General features: G+C 44.1%; 1 protein-coding gene across 1 annotated transcript in view; it reads left to right on the top strand.

Moving 5' to 3' along the window:
* Positions 1-17,597, top strand: part of cacna1db (calcium channel, voltage-dependent, L type, alpha 1D subunit, b) — a 54,763-nt gene that overhangs the window by 33,826 nt on the left and 3,340 nt on the right. Inside the window, exons 28-44 of the mRNA XM_056772700.1 lie at positions 4,037-4,147; positions 5,001-5,084; positions 5,752-5,880; positions 6,131-6,196; positions 7,377-7,468; positions 7,811-7,970; positions 8,191-8,318; positions 8,412-8,508; positions 8,650-8,752; positions 8,840-8,941; positions 9,279-9,409; positions 9,554-9,670; positions 9,800-10,041; positions 10,694-10,807; positions 12,572-12,663; positions 13,036-13,130; positions 13,394-13,681. Of these exons, the coding sequence (XP_056628678.1) occupies positions 4,037-4,147; positions 5,001-5,084; positions 5,752-5,880; positions 6,131-6,196; positions 7,377-7,468; positions 7,811-7,970; positions 8,191-8,318; positions 8,412-8,508; positions 8,650-8,752; positions 8,840-8,941; positions 9,279-9,409; positions 9,554-9,670; positions 9,800-10,041; positions 10,694-10,807; positions 12,572-12,663; positions 13,036-13,130; positions 13,394-13,681 (2,151 nt within the window). The remainder of the gene's footprint in view (positions 1-4,036; positions 4,148-5,000; positions 5,085-5,751; positions 5,881-6,130; positions 6,197-7,376; positions 7,469-7,810; positions 7,971-8,190; positions 8,319-8,411; positions 8,509-8,649; positions 8,753-8,839; positions 8,942-9,278; positions 9,410-9,553; positions 9,671-9,799; positions 10,042-10,693; positions 10,808-12,571; positions 12,664-13,035; positions 13,131-13,393; positions 13,682-17,597) is intronic.

The following is a 17,597-nucleotide window of genomic DNA, read 5'->3' as shown; positions in this document are numbered from 1 at the left end:
ACATGACACCGCTCCAACACTGGTTTCAGAGTCGAGTTCCGAGGAGAGCGTGGCACACCGGCAGCAGGCGCATGGTGATGCCGCCCTGCTGCCGACGCACCATAACCCCTAGTCTTTATGACTTTTTCGACGGACTCAGGTCCCTCTGAGCAGGTCATGAGGCAGGTCGTGGTGACGACTGAAGTCTCCCTGCAGGGGTGCGGTGTAGTGTGCAACGGGCACGCAGGTGGGGTGTTGGACGAACCCCCGCCTGCGCTGGCATATCAATTGCCAAGAGTTGTGGGCTATGCTACTTGCACTGAGCAGGCTGCGGCCTCTCGTGCGAGACATGCACGTGCTGTTCCGAGGACAGCACTATAGCTGTAGCGAATACAGATCGTCAGGGTGGCGTTCGCACACAGCAGCTAAACACAACTTGCTCGACGCCTCCTCCGGTGGAGTCAACAGGTGACTCGTTCCCTGCAGGCCACACACCCCGGGCAAACTGAACTAGACAGCCGACGTGCTTTCTCGCCAGTTTATGCCTCGTGGAGAGTGGCGACTCCACCCCCGTGCAGTCCAGCTCATTTGGAGGCTGTTCGGGTAGGCCCAGGTAAAACCTGTTCACCTCCCGTAACACCACCATTTGCCCGCTTGATAGTCCCTGCCCTCGGCACGGATATCCTTGCGCACAGCTGGCCGCGGGATGGGCGGAAGCACACCTTCCCCCCCCCAGGAGCCTTCTTGTACAGACTCTGTGTAAGGTCAGGGAGCAGGAGCACCAAGTGTTATTGGTTACACCACACCGGTCTAACCACACTTGGCCTCAGAGCCGATGCTCTGGACAGCGACTCCCCCTGAACCATTCCCCTGAGAGAGGACCTGCTCTCTCAGGGGAAGGACACGTTCTGGCATCCCAGATCAGACCTCTGGAACACCCATGTCTGGTCTCTAGACGGGACGAGAAGATCCTAAGATGGCTACTCCCCCTATACGGCTGAGACCATCACCCAGGCTAGGGCCCCATCTACTAGGCGGTTACACGCCTCTAGACGGTGCCTCTTCTCGTCCTGGTGTCTTTCTCAACGAGAAAGACCCACTGAGGTGCTTGATCAGGATTGTGTTCCCCTTCTCACGAGACTGGAGACTAACATCTCCCTTCCACACTGAAAGTGTATGTAGTCGCTATTGCCACTCATCACGACTCAGTCGGTGGAAAGTTTCTAGGGCAACACAACCTGGTCACCAGGTTCCTAAGCAGCGAGAGGGCGGAATCCGCCTCATCTCCGCTCCATACCCTCTTGGCACCCTAAGTGGTCCTGGGGAGCCTCAGGGCCCCCCCAAAGAGCCCCTCGGAGGTTCCGATCTTCCTCATAGAGTAAGACGGCCCTCCTGACGGCGCTCACTTCCTTCAAGAGGGTAGGGGACCACCGAGCATCCTCCGTGTCCCTGGATTGCCTTAAACTCGGCCCTGGAAACTCTCACGTTATCTTGAGACCCAGGCCCGGATGCGTGCCCAAGAAGTTCCCACTACTCCCTCCGGGGCCAAGTGGTGAACTTGCAGGCGCTCCCCATAGGGGAGGAAGACCCAACCCGATTAGTGTTGTGTCCAGTACGTACTGGACCGCACGCAGAGCTCTGAAGCTCTGACCAGCTCCGTGTCGGTTGGAGGACAGCAGAAGGGGAAGGCTGTCTCCAAACAGAGGCTGGCGCACTGGGTCGTGGACGCCGTTACGACGGCATTCCGATCTCAGAATCTCCCATGCCCATTGGCAGTGAGGGCTCACTCCACACGGAGTTTAGCCACCTCCTGGACACTGGCAGAAGCGCCTCTCTAGCAGACATCTGTAGAGCTGCGGGTTGGGCTATGTCCAAACACCTTCGCAAGGGTTAACAACCTTCGCGTAAACCCGGTGTCAGCCCACGTCCTGCGTGGCGACATGTAGGACTGGCATCCGGGGGGGCGTATGCCTGCGAAAGCACCTTTCCACCCTCTAACAGGTTGGGTCAGTGTGCTATTTACCTTTTCTTCTTACCCGAACACATCGCTAAGAAACTGGTACCTCACCAGCCTCCCTTCTTACCCAGACACTGGTTAGGAATAGGCATTCCATCCATCACCAAACAAGCACCCCCTGGGGGCTGGCTGGGCAGAGCAGCCTTCCCCCTTAGGCCGGGATACCATGTGAGCTATCACAGATAGCTCTAACCGGACCTAGTGCTACCGGACGTCTGTAACACCCCCTCCGTGGGCTGTTCCGTCTGATGTATCCTCATGAGAATGGTTCCCACTCCTGGTAACCCATGAGCTTCCCCAGGTGGGCCTCCACCTCGCGGTTAACTACTCAGTCCGCACGTTCCATGCGTTCTCCTCCAAGGACGAGACCATACCTATATCCACCATATTCCTCCCCACGGGTAGGAGGTGGCCTCTGTAGCGCTTCTCTGATTAAGAGTCGCGCTTACCCGGTGTAAACTGATCTGGACGGCCTCTCGCCTATAGAGAGCTAAGGCCCCGTCCGTGAAAGTTACCGGTCAGGGCTGTACCCATCTTTCTCCAAGAAAGCTCTGGAACCCCCCGACCACCACACTGGAAGGTTACAGTCTCACGAAAGCTTCGAGATGACACGCCCAGGCTTGTTACCGTCGCTTCGCTAGAGATTGTGACGCGATACAGCGTTGTGGCGTTTTCCATAGGCAACCCCATCTGTCGTTCTCGACACAACGTCGAGAGACCGACAGAAAGGGAACGTCTTGGTTACGTATGTAACCTCAGTTCCCTGATGGAGGGAACGAGACGTTGTGTCCCTTATGCCACGAACACGTATCGTATTCTGCTGCAGTTTGAGAGGTCTCAGGCTCTTCAGAACAAAGGTAAGTGAATGCTGCACGCCGGCCTCCTTTTATACCGGATTTCCGGGGGCGGAGCCCGGCATGCAAATTGCATTCGCCAAATTTCATTGGCCTTTTCTATAGTAGTCAGAGTTGATTGGTTCTCAAGGGCGAACCCCATCTGTCGTTCTCGACACAACGTCTCGTTCCCTCCATCAGGGAACTGAGGTTACATACGTAACCAAGACGTTCTTTCCATTCCCATTCCATTTTCTACCGCTTATCCGAACTACCTCGGGTCACGGGGAGCCTGCACCTATCTCAGGAGTCATCGGGCATCAAGGCGTGGCAATTCTTGCTAATAATAAATCATTAACTACAACTTTTACCCTAATAAACTCTTTTTAATTGCTTATTAATAATTAGTATGATGGTGTATTACTGTTCAATAAAAGGAAGGAAGGAGGCGGAAACCGGTGAACATTCAAATAAAGTTTTAATAAAATAAACAAACAAAAACACGGAAGTAAAATGCCGGCAGCCACCTCACGGTGGACTGCCGGCCATAACATAAGATACAAACGTAAAACACATGTCCGGGCCCAGTCCTCTCTCGCCGGCAGTCCTGTCGATTCGTCCTTTTATGCTCCTGAACTCCTCCGTGGGAGACGCGGGACCGGCGCGCACAGCTGATTTCCACTATCACTCACGCCACCGGCCACGCCCCACGGCTCCCGTCACCCCTTCCTCACCACAGATAGCCGTTAGGTTTAGTTATTGTGTAAGATTAGGGATGTAGAGTATGGTCATGTAGAATATGTGCTTTATGAGTGCTAATAAACAGCCAATATTCTAATAATAGTCATGCTAATAACAACTAGTTGATAGTGAGAATTTCCCCCTATACTGAAGTGTTGCAGTTACTTTTACTTTGAGAAAATTTTGAAAATGCTATTTTTAACTTTTACATGAGTAGATTTTCTGACTGGTAACTTTACCTGTACATTGACTCAAGCACAATTTCATCAAAGTAGTAGTACTTTTATTTGAGTATAAAATATTTTTACTTTTTCAACCTCTCTGTTTGAGTAAATGAAAGATCATTGAAATAAAACGGTCCAATAGATAAATGTGTATGTCGGAGAAATATCTGTATACATGGTCATTCAATGAATTGTGTATTAATGTAATTGTAGCAAATCATTTTTGTGGATATGATACACAGCATCACGGCCAGTCGCGTCTGTTCAACTACGCCATGGACATTTTGAACATGGTGTTCACTGGAGTCTTCGCAGTGGAAATGATCCTCAAACTGGTCGCCTTTAAACCGAGGGTATGTGTCTCTTAGTTTGATGCTTTGGCAGCTGTGATGGGAAGTGCTTGTAGGCCCTGTCCCGACCGGAGTGCCAATCCTCCGAGTCATGTAGAGTCCTGTCTCATTTCAGATTTCATTTCATTTCTCACCTCGGCTAGTTGATGTCATCTGTCACTCACCTGAGGGTCAGCGGGTGGGAGATCCAGGAGACAGACGGTGTTTTAAAGTATCCAAGAGTAGACTCTACGAGATTATACTGAGAAATATACTTTAAGTGTTCACTGATAAATAAAGCATAGTGGATCTTATTTTTCACATTAAAGCATGGGCTGTTAAAAGATTTTAGTATTTTGATATCTAGTATGTTTTTGCACAAATATATGGTGAAAATAAGTGGAATGTATTATTTGATGATGCAAATGGTATTGTTTGCATTATAATAATGGTGATGTGTAGGGGTGTGATGATATATCAATGGATGGTGATACCCCAAGATGTAGCATATGATGGTGATGTCTTTTGTATCCTATTTGTTGATCTGCCAACATGTGATCTATTTTACATATGAATCTTTATTTTAATATTTTTGGCTCCTTTAAGGTTTTGGTGTTAGAAGCACATCAGTGTTGAATGAGCGGTCAGTTTTATTACAGTGTGTAGATAAGATTTCATTTTGGACTGCTGAATATGGTGTATTTTAGAAAGCCATGGAATAACATTCCTTTGCTTTTCAGGTAAACTATGACAACAGAAATGTTTGCCTGACATTCCCAGAAAACCCCAGAATTCCTGTCTTTTCTTTGATCTCAGTGTGTGGCTCTTCTCTTTCTCTTTTGATCTCTTTTCTCTGTGGTTTCTTGTTTGTCTGCAGCATTATTTCGCTGATGCGTGGAACACCTTTGACGCTCTGATTGTTGTTGGTAGCATCGTTGACATCGCAATCACAGAGATCAATGTGAGTACAGCCACACATGTTCTTTTTCTATTATGGGATTAAACGTCCCCACAAAGGAGAGGTAAACCCCGAGTTGAAGCACACTGTGTATCAGCCAGCAGACACCCATTGACAATAAATCTTTATTAAAATTTTGATTTTGTTTTATTTTGATTTATTTTAGTTAAATATTTAACAGCTTTATTATTTTTGTTTATTGTCATAAAGCTTATTTACATTTTTGTTAAAATTCGTTGCTTTTTAGGCCAATATTTGATTAGATTTCAGAAACCAAAAACGCTGTCAAAGTTTCAATTTAAGTAAGCTAAAAAACACCTTGAAACAAACTAAATGATGTTTATCTGAAAATGTAACAGTGCACAAAGGTTTGTGTGAGCGTTTGGTTTAGGGTGAGGGTTAATATTTAAAATGATTCATTTAAAGACCGATCATCACAATAAAAACAATAATTGTATAAGTTATACAAAGTCCTATACAAATGTTAGCTCGGCTATTTTCAATACTGTTGATTGCTTCTTGTTTGTTATGTGATCATCTTAGAGGAATTGCTCTTGTGTAGTTTGTAAGTTCATTTGAGAATGTGTGAAGAAACATGTGATGATGATTGAACAGAGAGCATGAACGTCGTGTTTCTGTCTCCTTAACATGTTCTGGTGTGTTTTATCAGAACACGGAGGACAGCGCCAGAATCTCCATCACATTCTTCCGTTTGTTTCGTGTCATGCGGTTGGTGAAGCTGTTGAGCAGAGGCGAGGGCATTCGAACGCTCTTATGGACTTTCATCAAATCTTTTCAGGTGCGCTGATTTTATTCCACAATGATCTGAAATAATTCATTGCTATTGGTCGGTGGCTCCATTTTAAAATGATGAATCTGGACGAAACGATAGAAAAAACATTTGACCATGTGGCTTACAATGTTCCAGAGAAGACATTATGTGTCTTGCATAATAATAATAATCAGGTGATGACATGTGTGTTATTGTATACATGTATATATCGTTTGATTTGAGTGAATGTTCAGCACTGGTGTGTTTTGTCTCTCAGGCTCTTCCATACGTGGCTCTTCTCATAGCGATGCTCTTCTTCATCTATGCCGTCATTGGAATGCAGGTAAATGTTCTTCTGCTGTCTGTGTGATGTACTCTCATGCAGAGGTTTTCAAACTGAGATCCTGGGACCCCCCTTACCAAAGTTTACCATTGTTTTACTACGGTTAAATAATTGGGAACTAATTGTTTGTTTTTCATTACTCCTTTATACTCATGTTGTGGAAGAGTTTAGTTATTTCGTGTAAAAACTTTTTTCTTACTCTTTGTCATTATTGTTGATTTTTGAGATATGTTTTTTTTGGGTTTAAATTTAGATGTGAAATGGTGTTGATTATGTGTTGCTGATATGTAGATTAATGAAGATCCGAATTTAAGTCGTTATCGAATTATATTGTTAAACAATTAGGATACACAGGTGTGGACAATGATAACAATGATGACATCACTTTAAAAGTGGATGAATGTGGTAACTAAAGGGCTAAACACACTGAAGAAGGCAACAGCCGAAACGTCTGTGTTGTCTTGCATCCCATCATGGAATAAAAATAATTAATATAAAACTTATTTCTGAGTGCGAATCACTGTGTACAAGGAATATGTTTTGAAGATTAACACACCATTATTACCAAGGAAATACAAGAGTGCAGTGCAAGTTACTAGGAATTTACTACAGTTAAAAACAAAAAAATAATGGTTCCTGTAGTAAAAGAATGGTTTTGCCCTGAGTTATCAATGCAACAAAAGAATATGGTTACTACACTTTGTACCACAAGAAAACTATGGTTCATCTTTGTAAGGGCCAGGGGGCCTCCAAAAGGCTACAAGGGTCCTCATAAAAGCTGAAGGGAAAAACATCAAGCAAAATCTGTCTACAAAACATTACTGTTCTTTCTAGTGACTTTCCTCAGTATAGTTCCTTTTTTAGCACTCAAAGTGAAAGTTGCTACATTACATGAATATGTTTGAATTGAAAATGTCTGTTCAGGGTTTTACAGTATACATCCAGCACGTGTAGCCAACTATTTACATTTGGAAATAATATGTTGTCTCGATAATATCACATTTACTATTTATCTAAGTTCATGCACACAAAATATTATAGATGGATGTGTATTTTAGAAAGGGGGTCCCTCACGAAAGGTTCATTTTATTTGGGGGTCCACAAAGTTGGAAAACCACTGCTATGATGTACTGATGTCTTCTGTGGTTTCATAATAACGGGATTCTCTTTGATCTTTGAGGTGTTTGGGAAGATTGCCATGGTGGATGGCACCAGTATAAATCGTAACAATAATTTCCAGACGTTTCCTCAAGCCGTGCTCCTGTTGTTCAGGTGTGTCGCATGTCTCTGTGAGGAATATTTCATGTAGAAATGAGCACATATGAAGTGCAAACAAAAAGTGTCGCGTAGTATTTCATGAGATGAGAGCAGATTTAGTGAATAAATGATGATGTGTAAAGAAACAGATGTTAACAGACACAGAACATTACTTCATTGATTCTTTGAGCTGTGTTCTTCACTCTTATTGATGATGATGACAGATGCAGCACATCATGGACATCAAAGTCAAATAACAACAGTGTCAGACTAAAGTAGATTTCAGTAATGATGAATGTAGTCTGATGTCTGATACTAAAGAAGGATGAGTGTTTGACGGTGGTTCTGTGATGTCAGATGTGCGACAGGTGAAGCGTGGCAGCAGATCATGTTGGCTTGTCTGCCGGGTAAACAGTGCGACTCTGAGTCAGAATATAACCCTGGAGAAGAGAAGACCTGCGGAAGCAACTTCTCCATCGTCTTCTTTATCAGCTTTTACATGCTCTGTGCTTTTCTGGTACATTCACATGCTGGATTCATTATTACTGCATCTCCATCCCCTCAACCACACACAGTCTGATCATAGAAAATAATTGATATCACAGAACATTCATTACAGCATACGTCAACCATCAAAATAAAAGCATTATCTTAAAAATAAAAACATGCAATACATGATACAATAAAGCAAAATACATTTGAATGTATGTATGATATTGAATTTGAATTTTTTTCAGATCATTAATTTGTTTGTTGCCGTCATCATGGACAATTTTGACTACCTGACACGTGATTGGTCCATTCTCGGACCACATCATCTAGATGAGTTCAAGAGGATTTGGTCAGAATATGACCCTGAGGCCAAGTATATATTGATAAAACAATTCGTTCAGAGACGGGCAGAAATGTGTGTTTTATTGACATTGAGAATACACAGTGTTGTGTTTGTGTGTCACAGAGGACGTATCAAACACCTAGATGTGGTGACGTTACTGCGCAGGATTCAGCCTCCGCTCGGCTTCGGCAAACTGTGTCCTCATAGAGTCGCCTGCAAGGTTTGCACAAAAAAAAACGTTGACTCAGATGATGTTTGATCGGTTTTCTTGAATAATTCCTCAACATAGTAGGTGGCAAGATGACAAGACGAATCCAAGGCTGTTAAGTGATCAATAATATTAGGATTATTGATTTTTCAGAGATTGGTTGCTATGAACATGCCGTTAAATAGTGACGGTACGGTGATGTTCAACGCCACCCTGTTTGCTCTGGTGAGAACTGCTCTGAAAATCAAGAATGAAGGTAAAGCATGTGCGACCTTTATTTATTTATTTATTTATTACACATCTATAGTCGATGTGTGTGTCACGACTGCTGTGTGTCTTACAGGCAATCTGGAACAAGCCAATGAGGAGCTACGATCTGTTATCAAGAAGATCTGGAGGAGAACCAGCATGAAACTTCTGGACCAAGTGGTGCCACCTGCTGGAGGTCAGATTAAATCATTCTGATTCTCTTACAACAAATTAATGGTTTTATAGGGTCAAGCGACAATTGAATTATTTTGACTCCCTCGTGATGAGTAAATCATAATGAATCTCTTACAGCGAGTAAATGATTCTCTTGTGATAAACAAATTATTCAGACTCTCTGGGACAAGAATCTTTCTGAATTTCCAATAACTAGTCAATGTTTCTGCGCTCTCAGTATTAGTGAATCACTCATCTTCTCATGTTTATTTATGAGATGAAGTTATTGGAGCTTTATGTAGTAGTTAACAGTACACAGACAGTTGAAGTTTGTATAATAACTGTGTTTGTTTGTTCAGATGATGAGGTCACTGTGGGAAAGTTTTACGCCACTTTCTTGATTCAAGACTACTTCAGGAAATTCAGGAAACGCAAGGAGCAGGGACTTGTTGGATGTCAACCCCATTTCAACACCACAACGGCTCTACAGGTAAACAGTGTGGAGTTTACATTAAGATGACACAACACACATCACATGCAAAAGTTTGGAATAAAAAATCAACCATAGCACAGAATCACCAGCAAGTTCAGTGTGTAATGTTTCATGTTTCACTTTAACACCGTGTCTGCACAGGCCGGTCTGCGCACGCTGCATGACCTCGGCCCGGAGATCCGTCGAGTCATATCATGTGACCTACAGGATGAAGGTCTAGTAGATGGCTACCTTGAAGAGGAGGAAGACATATATAGGGTACAGCGTTTCCATCTCCAACGTTTTTCTTTTATATAATAATACTTGTTAGTTAGAAGTAGAAATAAGTGAATGATATTCCTGTATAATGAGAAAGATAGTGTTCCATTGAGTTGTGTGTTTGTGCAGAGGAATGGACTTGTGTTTGCAAATCACGTGAGCGGCGAGCAGTCGCACAACAGCAGCGCCACACAGCGTCCTCTCCAGCTTCCACTCGCAGTGTCTCAGGAATACTGTCTGTCAATCCCAGACGCCAAACCACCCAACAACATCATCAACAATGCCAACCCATCTCAGAACAGCCTCGTGTCTTCTCTCAGCTCATACCTCAACCTCAGGAGTGCTGGAGAGTTTCACCGCCGAGCTCACAGGTACAAAAAAACACACAGTGTACATGTGATTCATGACCACAGAATGGAACAAGTCTATAAACTACGGTTTAAAGCGATTGTTCACAAAAGAATAAGGGTGAAAAATTCAACCATAAGACCACAAGAACACAAATTAAGAGTTTTGATGAGATCCCCCATACACAGCAAAGTAACGTCTACTCAAAGTGCGGAAAGTGAGTAAATCCATAGGTACATGTGACTCCAACGGTTCAACATTCATTTTGTTAAGCAATGAAAATACTTTTTGTGGGCAGAGAAACAAAACTATAACTTTATTCAACAATTTCTGGAGTCTCCTACACATGTTTATGAGCGCACTCGGCACACTCGGTTTAGAGCTGACTCAGGAGCCGGTGTTCTACGTCAGCACCACACTTTGTATTCTTGTCACTTCAAAATGAAGGTTGAACCATCAAAGCTATTCTATGTGTCTTCTGGAGATGAACGAAGGTCTTATGGTTGGAGAATTGAGCGAGGATGAGTAATTGATGACAGAATTTTAAGTAGCTATCCCTAAAAGTCTCCGTTAGACATTACTCCAACCCAAGACATTTCTGTTCTGTTTAATGCAATAAATGTACAGTACTAAAAGTAAAGAACAAAAATAATTATTAACACAACTGGCTTTCAGGCCAGACTCTTGTGCTGTTGGGTACCCGAGCATCCACATAGAAAACTCCAACCCTGATGACATCAGCGATGACACACGGAGCTCAGGGGAATGTCACAGTGATGAGGAAAACAGGTATATACATCTGCATAGACATTTAGCAGACACTTTTATCCAAAGTGTCTTACTAATGAGGCAAACAATGGAAGCAATCTGTACAACAAAAGGCAACAATGCATACATGCTTCAAGGCTGGTCTCAGTTAACCAGATCACAACAATGTGAAAAAAAGAGCGAAACAGAAATAAGTTCCAGTATTATTGGGTCAGGTATTGCTGAAATGGATGTGTCTTTAGCTGATTGTTGAAAAAGACTAAAGATTTCCTGTAGCTCAGTGGTAAAAGCATTGCGTTAACAACGCAAGGTTGTGGGTTCGGTCCCAGGGTATTGCACATACCTATGTAAAATGTATAGAATAAAGCAATTGAAGTCGCTTTGGATAAAAGCGTTTACCAAATGCATAAAAAAAAAGATTCAGCTAATTTTGCAGAGATGGACAGATCATTCTACCAGCAGGGAACAGCATTTCAATAGTCCACTATGGATAGAGCTAAAGCTTGGACTAGACTTGTGTAGCCTGCTCGGATAGGAATGCTCTAATTTTCCTAATGTTGTACAGGACAAATCTATCAACCCTGGCTGTGTTGGCAAAGTGATTTGTGAAGCTTAGTTGATCGTCAGTTACCACTCCAAGGTTCCTGGCTGTCCTGTAAAGAGTTATGATTGACGAGTTTAGATGAATGAAGAGGTCGTTTTAAATCCTTGGGTCATTCGCAACTGGTCCTTCATCCAGAACGAAATATCACTCCGGGATGCAGAGATGTGAGCAGATACTTTTAGATCATCTGGCTGAAATGAGAAAGAGACATACTATACACTATGCACTCAACCATCTAGTATATCAATTTCAGAAGAGCAGTATCGTCCCAAATGGAATACTAAACGGTTTTATACTAAATGGAAGTATATCTGTTTTCCAGACGAGCGCCAATGACGTCAATCGAACGCTACAATGGTTGTGAATAAAAATATACTGGTGCATTGTTCATCTTATGTAGTTTTCATCTGTTTTGCCCAGCACTACGTTTTCACTCTGCAGGAGAGTTTTGCTTGAGCAGCATCTGATAGCCCCGCCTCCATTCCGCTACCTAAGCAAAACTACGACCGTTAAGAGCGTGAAGTTTCCACAGTTCCACACTTCATATTTTCGGTCGAAAAAGTGCATCATCTGGGTACTTACAGTGCTTTTCTTTTTTGAAGATTTTCGATGTGAACCCACTACTCACATTATTTATACTTCAAAATGGTGTTGAATAGTGCATAAGTGTGCGTTTTTGGACGGAGCTATTGAGTTGAGTGTCATCAGCATAGCAGTGACAGGAGAAGCCATGTTTCTAAATTATAGATCCTAGGGATACCTTATAGATGGAGAAGAGTAGTGGTCCAGGCACTGACACCTGAGGTACCCCAGTAGCAAGATGTTGAGACACAGAGACCTCACCCCTGCAGCACACCCTGAATGACCTACCTGACAGGTAACACTTGAACCGGTTGAGCGCCGTTCCAAAGACACCCATAATCCTGAGGGTTGACCATAGGAGGTGGTGATCAATGGTGACAAAATCAGCAGATAGATCCAGCAGAATGAGTCCTTATGATTTGGAGGCTGCTCTTGCCAGTCTCAGAGCTTCAGAGTAGTCTCCGTTGAATGACCACTTTTGAAACCTGACTTATTGCTGTTCAGGAGGTTGTTCTGTGTTGGAAAGGAGGAGATATGAGGTGAACGTTTCAGATGAGTCACCTGCTCATATTTTTAATGACCTTCTCTTCATCTTTCAGCTCATACAGAGCCGCTGAGGACAATGGAAGTGAATGTGGTCGACTCATATACCCTCAGTCTCCAAGACGCCCCCTTTTATCCTCATCTCAAAGTGAGACACTGACACAGCTGATCATTCTGTACACTTTTTTTTAAAGATGCAATCCAGATCAGTTTTGAGAAGACAAATAAACAAAAATAAAGCAAATGAAACAAAATCAGTTATCAAGCACATTCCCTATTGTACTTTGATACACAGTTTTAAGATTATAAAAATCATTTACTGTGTAATTTGTGAGCTCAGGGAGGATTTGTTTTACATGTCAGTAGTTTTAAAAGACATGGAAAGACAAGTACGTAAAGTAACTAACTTACACTGAAGTTCTAAACATCAATAAGAAAAAAATTGTTTCTCCATGAATCTATTGATCATAGTGTTATTGTAATAAAGATGTGACTGAGGTACACACATTCTGTCTTACAGCCTCTCACAGACCAACGTTCCATTTTGAGTGTCTGTGTAAACAGAGCAGTTTAGATGAGATGTCTCGACCGACAGATCTACCATCACAGCGACAGGTGATGTCCTTTAACAAAACACTTCCACAACTGTTCTTTAAAACCCACATACTTTAATATTTTGTGGCTTCAATCCAATGGAGTTAAATGGGCAAAATCTTTTCCCTCAGATTCCTAAACCAGAACACATGTCACATGATGTTAGTTATGACAAGTAGTAATAGTTTGAATGAAATTGCCTCACTTTTGTCTGTCTTTACCAGACTCTTCAGGTTGTTGGTGACATAAAGTATTGAGTGGCATTTCTTCAACTTGTTGTGCAGGTAAAGGCAGAGACTGGACATGAATCTAGTCGAGCACGATTCTCTCCAACTCGCTCCATCCGCTCATGGGTCACACCCCCAGCCACGCCTCCACCCTACACCCCTCTCCATCAGACCCCGCCCAGTGCCAGTAGCACTCCAGGATTGGCACAGCGGACCTTTTGGAATTTCCAGCAGGGCTCCGATTGGTTGCCACGCTCCCCGTCTCCATCCCACCTGCAGATTATGTCTGGCTTGTGTGGTTCACACCTGCAGCATCGGGGCAGCGCTCACAGTCTGGTGGAAGCGGTTAGTGTGGTTAATTATCACATACTGTAGAAATATCCCTGAAAGTTCCTTTATAGCCTGAACAAGTGATGTGGAAAGATTCTATTCTCAATGTATGTTTGTTTATCAGGTTTCCTGTGGTATCACCTTTTTCCACAGCTTAATACTTTTACTATTATATCTTAGTTTTTTTCAATTGCTAACAAGCGTTAACCAATATTTAGTTATTTTTCTAAACTCTTAACACCGGAACACACCTACATCACACAACTGGCCAAATAGTACATTTTCTGGCCAAAACCACATTTTGTTAAATAAATACAAACTCTACATTGCAAAATGCTGAATGCCCTTTTCTTTATATACTAACTCTATCAAAATGCCGCAGACTCGATTCAAAATCATTCATTCAGTCCAAAAAATAGCACTAGTTTTTTATCCAACAGGAACATATAGTACATCATAATGCTTGGACTGTCAAAATGCTAACAAATAATGACAATACAGAAACTGTATTTTTTTGTCATGTTTCAGTTCGACCTGTATAGAATATACAATATGAAAGTCATGTCTTTTAAATAATTCAGTAAGCTGTATATTTTTTCTATTTTGCTGTAAAATAGTCTTCTTTTCTGTATCACAATTAATCTGTGTGGATTCATTTTTGATAGTATGTGTACAACATAGTGAATGAATCATCAGTACTTTATAGAATGTACAGAAATGACAGAAATGCTGCACTTGCTTTATTGGCAAAATTAAATTGCTGTCTGAGATAATAAAACAAACAAACAAACAAAAACATAAACTTTTGTCCTTTGGTTATGTTAAATAATAACCAATATAACAAATATAAAATGACAGACAAATAAGGAACAGATTAACATAGAGTCTTATCTATACGATCTTCAACATTTGGCCACATGTTCTTGTCAACATCACACCTTATTTTATCTCTTGCTATGCATCTTGGGTAGAAACGCTTAGAATGCCTTATCCACCCCTGGCATTCTTCAGCTGAGATGTCTCTGCAGCCAGCCTCCTTTGCATCCAGGAGGGACATTTGATCATGTGGTTGATGATCATAGACTTTCCACCTCCATGCAAAAAATCCTCAATGGGATTGCGAAAGGGGAGTATGGAGGAAGAAAGAGGGAAATCATTCTCGGATCTGCTGCAAACCAATTTGTGATTGCATGTGAATGGTGGAATGCTACATTGTACCATACAATTACAAATGTCCAGTCCCCTCCCTGGTCCAACCAGTCTTCTCCCTGGTCCAACCAGTCCTTTCCCTGGTCCAACCAGTCCTCTCCCTGGTCCAACCAGTCCTCCACCTGGTCCAACCAGTCCTCGCCCTGATCCAACCAGTCCTCGCCCTGGTCCAACCAGTCCTCTCCCTCATCCAACCGTTCCTTTCCCTCATCCAACCAGTCCTCTCCCTCGTCCAACCAGTCCTCTCCCTCGTCCAACCAGTCCTCTCCCTCGTCCAACCAGTCCTCGCCCTGGTCCAACCAGTCCTCTCCCTGGTCCAACCAGTCCTCGCCCTGATACAACCAGTCCTCTCCCTGGTCCAACCAGTCCTCTCCCTCATCCAACCAGTCCTCTCCCTCGTCCAACCAGTCCTCTCCCTCGTCCAACCAGTCCTCTCCCTCGTCCAACCAGTCCTCGCCCTGGTCCAACCAGCCCTCTCCCTGGTCCAACCAGCCCTCTCCCTGGTCCAACCAGTCCTCGCCCTGGTCCAACCAGCCCTCTCCCTGGTCCAACCAGTCCTCTCCCTCGTCCAACCAGTCCTCTCCCTCGTCCAACCAGTCCTCGCTCTGGTCCAACCAGTCCTATCCCTGGTCCAACCAGTCCTATCCCTGGTCCAACCAGTCCTCCACCTGGTCCAACCAGTCCTCCACCTGGTCCAACCAGTCCTCGCCCTGGTCCAACCAGTCCTCGCCCTGGTCCAACCAGTCCTTTCCCTGGTCCAACCAGTCCTTTCCCTGGTCCAACCAGTCCTCTCCCTGGTCCAACCAGTCCTCCACCTGGTCCAACCAGTCCTCGCCCTGATCCAACCAGTCCTCGCCCTGGTCCAACCAGTCCTCTCCCTCATCCAACCGTTCCTCTCCCTCATCCAACCAGTCCTCTCCCTCGTCCAACCAGTCCTCTCCCTCGTCCAACCAGTCCTCGCCCTGGTCCAACCAGCCCTCTCCCTGGTCCAACCAGTCCTCGCCCTGATACAACCAGTCCTCTCCCTGGTCCAACCAGTCCTCTCCCTCATCCAACCAGTCCTCTCCCTCGTCCAACCAGTCCTCTCCCTCGTCCAACCAGTCCTCTCCCTCGTCCAACCAGTCCTCTCCCTCGTCCAACCAGTCCTCGCCCTGGTCCAACCAGCCCTCTCCCTGGTCCAACCAGCCCTCTCCCTGGTCCAACCAGTCCTCGCCCTGGTCCAACCAGCCCTCTCCCTGGTCCAACCAGCCCTCTCCCTGGTCCAACCAGTCCTCTCCCTCGTCCAACCAGTCCTCTCCCTCGTCCAACCAGTCCTCGCTCTGGTCCAACCAGTCCTATCCCTGGTCCAACCAGTCCTCCACCTGGTCCAACCAGTCCTCCACCTGGTCCAACCAGTCCTCGCCCTGGTCCAACCAGTCCTCGCCCTGGTCCAACCAGTCCTTTCCCTGGTCCAACCAGTCCTTTCCCTGGTCCAACCAGTCCTCTCCCTGGTCCAACCAGTCCTCCACCTGGTCCAACCAGTCCTCGCCCTGATCCAACCAGTCCTCGCCCTGGTCCAACCAGTCCTCTCCCTCATCCAACCGTTCCTCTCCCTCATCCAACCAGTCCTCTCCCTCGTCCAACCAGTCCTCTCCCTCGTCCAACCAGTCCTCGCCCTGGTCCAACCAGCCCTCTCCCTGGTCCAACCAGCCCTCTCCCTGGTCCAACCAGTCCTCTCCCTGGTCCAACCAGCCCTCTGCCTGGTCCAACCAGTCCTCTCCCTGGTCCAACCAGTCCTCTCCCTCGTCCAACCAGTCCTCTCCCTCGTCCAACTCCTCTCCCTCGTCCAACCAGGCCTCTCGTTGGTCCAACCAGTCCTCTCCTCGTACAACGAGTCCTCTCGATGGTCCATCTTGTCCTCTACCTCGTCCAACTAGTCCTCTCCCTGGTCTAACTAGTCCCTCATCCAGACATCTTCCATGTATTGTTCTATATCCAGAGAGTGCCTTTTACTTTATTGTGCATTGTCATGTAATGAAAATAATTATTGTCAGCTCTTCTAAGCTACTGTTGTTTGCAGAAGTCGAGCCTTATACGATATTTAAAATTTGGAACACAAGGGTTAAGACTAGACCAAGACTAAAAATAATGTTTGAGCTTGAAAATAACTTACCCTGACATATCTTAAATATGTCTGAGTCAGTGTTTTGTCTCAAGATGCACACCAGAAATGTTTTTTCTGAGGCATTTTTATAAAAGTGACCTAAATATCTTAATTTAACCGAGGCATAGTCCTGGCTTAAGCTAAGCCTTGTCTGCGAAACCAGTCTTTGGGCTTCATTTTTGTCATGTTGTGTTTAAGCATTTGTAAAAAAAATAAGAAGGAACCATGATTTTGGTTGGGGGTAAGCTTGTTTGTAAAGAAAATGTATAATTTTAGAAACGTGTTATTTGAGCTCATATTGTGTGAAAACAACATGAGTTGTGTTAATAGTATGGTCACAACAGACGGATGTTGTGCTAATTGTGTTTAGAGATTTGAAAACGGTTGAAAGATTGGTCAAAGGGATGTTAGCAATTGAAAAAAACTGTAATATGAGTATTACCCCTTTTGCTAAATTCTGAGCTCTATTCTCAAATATAATAAATTCTTTGTAATGAAATATGCAATTTTGAACTTGAATTATATTCATTCCTTTTAAATAGACATTTTGAATTCAGTTCCTTTTGATATTTTTTACAA

Source organism: Triplophysa dalaica, chromosome 18, assembly GCF_015846415.1.
Source record: "Triplophysa dalaica isolate WHDGS20190420 chromosome 18, ASM1584641v1, whole genome shotgun sequence".
In the NCBI taxonomy this organism is placed as follows: Eukaryota; Metazoa; Chordata; class Actinopteri; order Cypriniformes; family Nemacheilidae; genus Triplophysa; species Triplophysa dalaica.
The sequence above is the reverse complement of the archived record's forward strand: the minus strand, read 5'-3'. Positions and strand labels throughout refer to the sequence as shown.